We start from the raw sequence: 5,411 nt of genomic DNA on the forward strand, positions 1-5,411 counted from the left end.
AAAAAAAAGAAGGAGAAGTAGTTGGGCATAGTGGTGCATCTGTGTAATCACAGCACTCTGGAGGGCTGAGGCAGGAGGATTGCAAGTTCCAGCCCAGCCTGGGCAACTTAATGGTTTAGTAAGGTCCTGTCTCAAAATAAAAAATACAGAAAGGCTGGGGGTATAGCTCAATTGGAAGGCCCTGGTTCCACCCCTTCAGTGTTTCATAGGTTACAGATCACATGTTCAACACACTAGCCTTGTAAGTTTTTATTGTCTATCAATCTCACGGTTGTCTGAGATTTTGTGAGGTGCTTGGTGGTATTTGCACAAGGATATTGTCTCAGGATGCATTTCACGGGTCATGTCCCCAATACTGACACAGGACACAGGACTGCCGCACTGAGCTACATCTCCAGACTTTTCAAATTTTACATTACTGACAGCGCTCCTCCTGCCTCAACCTCCTGAGTGCTGGGATTATAGGTGTACGCACCACACCTGGCTACATATTTGTTTTTGGAGGCGCTGTTTGGCAGTCTGCTTGTTTTCACTTTGTCCCTGTCCTTTAAAAAAAGAAAAATAAGGCAGTCACCCAGCACTCACTGTAGGGATGAACCGTTTGTCTAACGAATCCCTTTGACAGCAGCTGGATTCTTTCCAATGTGGATTTTTTTCCCCCTTCCTTTTTCTTTTTAAACTGGTGCTGGGCACCTCCTGTGCACTTTTCTTTTCTTTTCTTTTTCCTTATAGTGCCCGGGTGGAACCCATTACCATGTATGTGCTAGTCAAGCGCTGCACTGACCCTGAGCCTCGGGCCTGGTCCCGTGATTATTTCCCTAGAAGGAACTTGGTCAAAGTTGGTTAACCACTGACATTTATTCTTTCGTTTTTCTTTTTCTTTTATTTTTATCTTATTGAGTTTATTAGTACTTTTTATTTTTTTTATTTATTTGGTTTTTGGAGACAGGGTCTCACTATGTTGTTGAGACTGACGTGGAACACACTGTGTAGCCCAGGCTGGTCTCGAACTCACAGCGATCCTCCTGCCTCAGCCTCCCGAGTGCCGAGTGCTAGGATTATAAGCGTGGTTATTAGTGATTTCCATCCTTAATTGCTTTGATTATACTTCGACTTAGTTTTTCTCAAAGTGAGCCTCAGAAATAGCACTTGTGGAGTTACGCATAAGTCTCGCCAGGTTCGGATTAGCACATTTGTGACAATCAGTGATCCTCCCAGACACATCCTTAGCCCCCAGAGGCCACTGTCCACACTGCTCACATTCACATTCATGCTCAGATTATTCCTTCTGTGGTTTTGACAAACATGTAATGACACGTGTCCCTCTTTTATAATAGTGCGTATTCTTCACTTTTTTTTTTTCCTGGTACTAGGGATCAAATGCAGGACCTTGCACTTGCTAGGCAGGTACAGTGCCACTGAGCTACATCCCCAGCCGTATCAATGCATATTTTTATTGCCCTAAAAATCTGGGTGGTGCATACCTGTTACCGAGAACTCAGGAGGCTGAGGCAGGACGGTTGCTGTGAGTTCATGGCCAGCCTGAACTAGATGGCAAGACCCTGTTTCACAAAGTAAAACAAAAAACAATGACGACAATGACAACAGCAAAACTACTGCTGCTGGGAATTTGACTCAGTGGCACAGCACTTGCCTGGCAAGCAAAAGGTTCTGAGTTTGATCCCCAGCACCGAAAACCAAAAACTGCCGTACCCTGCTTGCTAATCCCTTCCTTCTGCTCCTAGCCCCTGCCACTGATGTTTTTCCTGTCTCCTTAGTCTTACCTTTTCCCGAATAACTTGGAGTCGGATCCATACAGCATGTGGCCTTTCCAGATTAGCTTCTCTCACTTAGTCATACACATTTAAGGTTCTCAGTATCTTTTTGTGGCTTCTCATTTCTTTTTATATATTCTTTTTATTTTTTTTGAGGTGCTAGGGATGGAACCCAAAACCTGTGCATGCCAGGCAAGTACTGTACCTCTAAGCTATACACAGCTCTCATTTCTTTTTATCTATTTTTTGGAGACATAGTCTCACTAGATAATTCAGGCTGGCCTTGAACTCACTATGTAGCCCAGGCTGGCCTTGAACTCGCAGCGATCCTCCTGCCTCAGCCTGAGTGCTGGGATGACAGGTGTGCATCCCCACACTTGGCTTCTTGTTTTCCTTTTAGCTCTGAGGAGTAATTCTTTGACCGGATGCAGTGCCATTTATCCATTCACCCACTGATGGATACCCTGGTTGCTTCCTGTGACTGACTGACATTTAATCCTGAAGCAGGAGGATTGAAAGGTTGATCCCAGCCTGGACAATTTAGTGATCTAATGAGACCCTGTCTGAAAATAAAAAATAAAAAGTGGGCTGAGGATGTAGCTTAGTGCCATGGGATTCAATGACCAAACCACAAAACAAGGAAGAGAGAGGGAGGGAGGAGTAAAAGCAGGAGAGGGGAGAGGTTACTGGCTCTGCTCCTGAAAACATAAGCCAGGCCCTGATGTGGGTCATGTCAGGTGTCGTGGGTCCCCCCTTCCACCTTCAGCTGGGGGGGCTTCCTGGGCCTCCCCACCCATGGCAGGACTGCCCCGCAGGTCTCTTTCCGCTACCATTGCCAGCTGTACTCTGAATGGAGGAGGACAAACCAGAAAGTCCGCCTGAAGATCCGGGCCGCCGATGGCCCTGAGGATGCCCACCATTCCCCGCTGTCTGCCGGACTTCTGAAAAAGGTGGCGGAGGAGACGCCGGTGTGAAGGGAGGCAGCTGGCCATACCCCGGTGTTGGAAGGGACAGAAACCATCGGAGCCTTCCTTTTTTTGTTTTTGTGCCAGGGATCGAACTCGGGTCCTGGCGCTTGCGAGGCAGGCGGCGGAACCACTGAGCTAAATCCCCGGCTGTCAGAGCCTTCCTGCTTGGCCAGAATGCTTCTGGGTCCAAGTGCCACTTCTGGCGGAGCCTGTTCCGCGATCCTGTGTGTGAACACAATTTCAGGTTTTTTGCACACTGGTGTACGTGACAAGGACAGATGGACAAGGTCCTGATCTTCAGACGGAGCACGCACCCTGATCTCATTCGGAGGTCTTTGGCACCTCCCGGGCCAGCAGCTGTGGCCAGATAGTCAAGGGCGCCCTCAGGCTGGAAGGTCCCAGCAAGCTTCTTGCACTCCTCTGCATCCGGCAGGCTTGCTTCCCTGGTACCCTTGACTTTCTAAAGTTGCACGGCGTTTCAAAAACCCACCCCTGAGTGAATAAAAGGAACCCTTGCTGGATGAAACGGGCTTGTCGGTTACATTTCCCAATGGCTCAAAGTGAGGGACCAGGTGGAGGGATCCCTTATTAATCCCACAGGGAGAAACAGTCCGAGTTTTCACAGGAGGAGCAGATAGTGGAGTGACATCATAAATGATTTTAAGAATAGGGAAGCCGAGTGTGGTGGGGCACACGTGTAATCACAGCACCGGGGAGGCTGAGGCAGGAGGATTGCTGAGGCTTAGGGTCAGCCTGAACTACATTGTGAGACTCTGTCTTGAAAGAAGGGGGGGGGAAGAGGCTACATAGGAACAGTTTCCTTTTACTTGACATCTGGCCAAGGGGCCAGATAGCATGCAGGGTCCTTTATGCTCGGCAGTAACTAGTGATCGTACTGTCCAAACTTACTGGGGGGTCACCTTGAAGAGGTCCAGAATCCTGCCCTCCCCTGCTTCTTAGCACCCTGTGGGAAAAGAAACTGTTATTACGTCCACTTTTCAGGTGAGAAGAGTGAGGCCCAGTGGACAGATCTGAGATTTTACAGCCTTTAGTAAGCTGAGTCCCCGGGTTTGTGCTGCCCCAGTGTGGAGCTTGAGCCCCACCTCCTTGATGACTCGGAGGCCACAGAATGTGGCCAGGCCAAAGAACAGCAGCTGCTTCTGGAGGCTTTTTGCATTTTGAGCTGTTTACATTCTAGGCCTTCTGTCATCTGTCTGAAAGGTGGGTTCTGGGGAGTCTCTCATTAACCCACTTGCAGAAGATCAGCTGAGCCTCAGGGCAGAGGGGTCGCTCACTCAAGGTATGGCCCTTTTGTCTTCTGTGTGAATCCCTGACCGGTACTAGCTTCTCCACAGAAGAATCTAAACTCAACCCAGCTTGGGAAGGCAAGAGGAAGCCTGTGAGGGGTATAGGGGGCCTGTTGTCTGCAGAAACACAGACTCAGACCTGAGAATATTGGCTTTGCTGCCTGGTGCCCACTTCTCTGGCCAACTTAGAGTGTGATGCCCCTGGAAACGATGTTAAGATGGCCAACAATATGCCATCAAGAAGCGTGAGGGCCGGCCGCGGTGGTGCATGCCTGTAATCCCAGCACTCGGGAGGCTGAGGCAGGAGGATCGATGTGAGTTCAAGACCAACCTGGGCTACATAGTGAGTTCCAGGCCAGTCTCAACTACATAGTGCAACCCTGTCTCAAAAACAAACAAACAAACCCCCAAACAACAACAAAAAAAAACATGAAAGACTTTTTTGTAAAAAAACAATTTTTTAAAAATTTTATTTAAAAAAAAAATTTTTTTTGGTTTTTTGAGGCAGGGTCTCACTACGTAGTTGAGACTGACCTGGAACTCACTATGTAGCCCAGGCTGCTCTCGAACTCAACAGTGATCCTCCTGCCTCAGCCTCCCGAGTGCTGAGATTACAGGCGTGAGCCACCACGCCCGGCCTAAAAAATTTTTTTTAAAACAGTGTCTTGCTGCCCTCGAATTTATGGTGATCCGGGATTACAAGTTTGTGCCATCACGCCTGGTTTATAAATTTCTTCTAGTACTTTCAATTATATTGTGAAATTTTTATTTGGTATTTATTTGGTATTGACTTGTGTTAGAATTATCTGAACCTTCCAGGAACTCCCAGACAAGACTCTGCCGCCTTTCTGGCCGAGCTCTGGTTACAGACAGCTTGGAGTGACTAGAACCGGGTGTGTGCGCGTAGGTGTGAGATGTACACGCCTTCTCTACAGTACTAAAAGGCGGTGTGTCATCCAGTGTCTGAAACAAATTTGACGCGGGAATGAATGAATCGACAGCGGGCGGTCTGCGCCTGCGCCCGTTGGGGGCGCGCCCTACGGAAGGGGCGTGGTCTGAGCGGAGTTCGGGAAGGAAGAGGGAGCAGTCCCAGTCGCGCGCAGGCGTTACTGGTCCCACCGGGTCACGTGAGCGCGCAGGCGCAGTGTCGCGCAGCCCGCTCCCTCACACAAAGCCCAGACGCGGAGAAAATGGCGGCAGGGGTCGAAGCGGCGGCTGAGGTGGCGGCGACGGAGCCCAAAATGGAGGAGGAGAGCGGCGCGCCTGGCGTGCCGAGCGGCAACGGGGCTCCAGGCCCAAAGGGGTAAGTATTCTACAGTTCTTCGTCCCAGGTCGGCGCCTTCGCGGCGTCCCCGTTAGGT

At 49.6% G+C, this 5,411-nt stretch overlaps 2 protein-coding genes across 9 annotated transcripts in view; both read left to right on the forward strand.

Moving 5' to 3' along the window:
* The window catches only part of Marchf2 (membrane associated ring-CH-type finger 2), a 13,507-nt gene extending 10,227 nt beyond the window's left edge, over positions 1-3,280 (forward strand). For both annotated transcript variants that reach the window (XM_010605675.3, XM_010605676.3), the window contains exon 5: positions 2,591-3,280. In XM_010605675.3, coding sequence (XP_010603977.1) covers positions 2,591-2,749 — 159 coding nt within the window. In that variant the 3' untranslated portion in view covers positions 2,750-3,280. The remainder of the gene's footprint in view (positions 1-2,590) is intronic.
* Positions 3,281-4,923: 1,643 nt separating this feature from the next.
* Hnrnpm (heterogeneous nuclear ribonucleoprotein M) overlaps positions 4,924-5,411 on the forward strand; it is a 43,831-nt gene continuing 43,343 nt past the window's right edge. For 4 of the 7 annotated variants that reach the window (XM_010605685.3, XM_010605679.3, XM_010605684.3 and 1 more), the window contains exon 1: positions 4,924-5,353. In XM_010605685.3, coding sequence (XP_010603987.1) covers positions 5,040-5,353 — 314 coding nt within the window. In that variant the 5' untranslated portion in view covers positions 4,924-5,039. The remainder of the gene's footprint in view (positions 5,354-5,411) is intronic. The other 3 variants (XM_010605682.3, XM_010605681.3, XM_010605686.3) reach the window with 1 other exon arrangement.

This window comes from Fukomys damarensis, unplaced genomic scaffold, assembly GCF_012274545.1.
Source record: "Fukomys damarensis isolate Sample0158 unplaced genomic scaffold, DMR_v1.0_HiC HiC_scaffold_37, whole genome shotgun sequence".
Classification (NCBI taxonomy): Eukaryota; Metazoa; Chordata; class Mammalia; order Rodentia; family Bathyergidae; genus Fukomys; species Fukomys damarensis.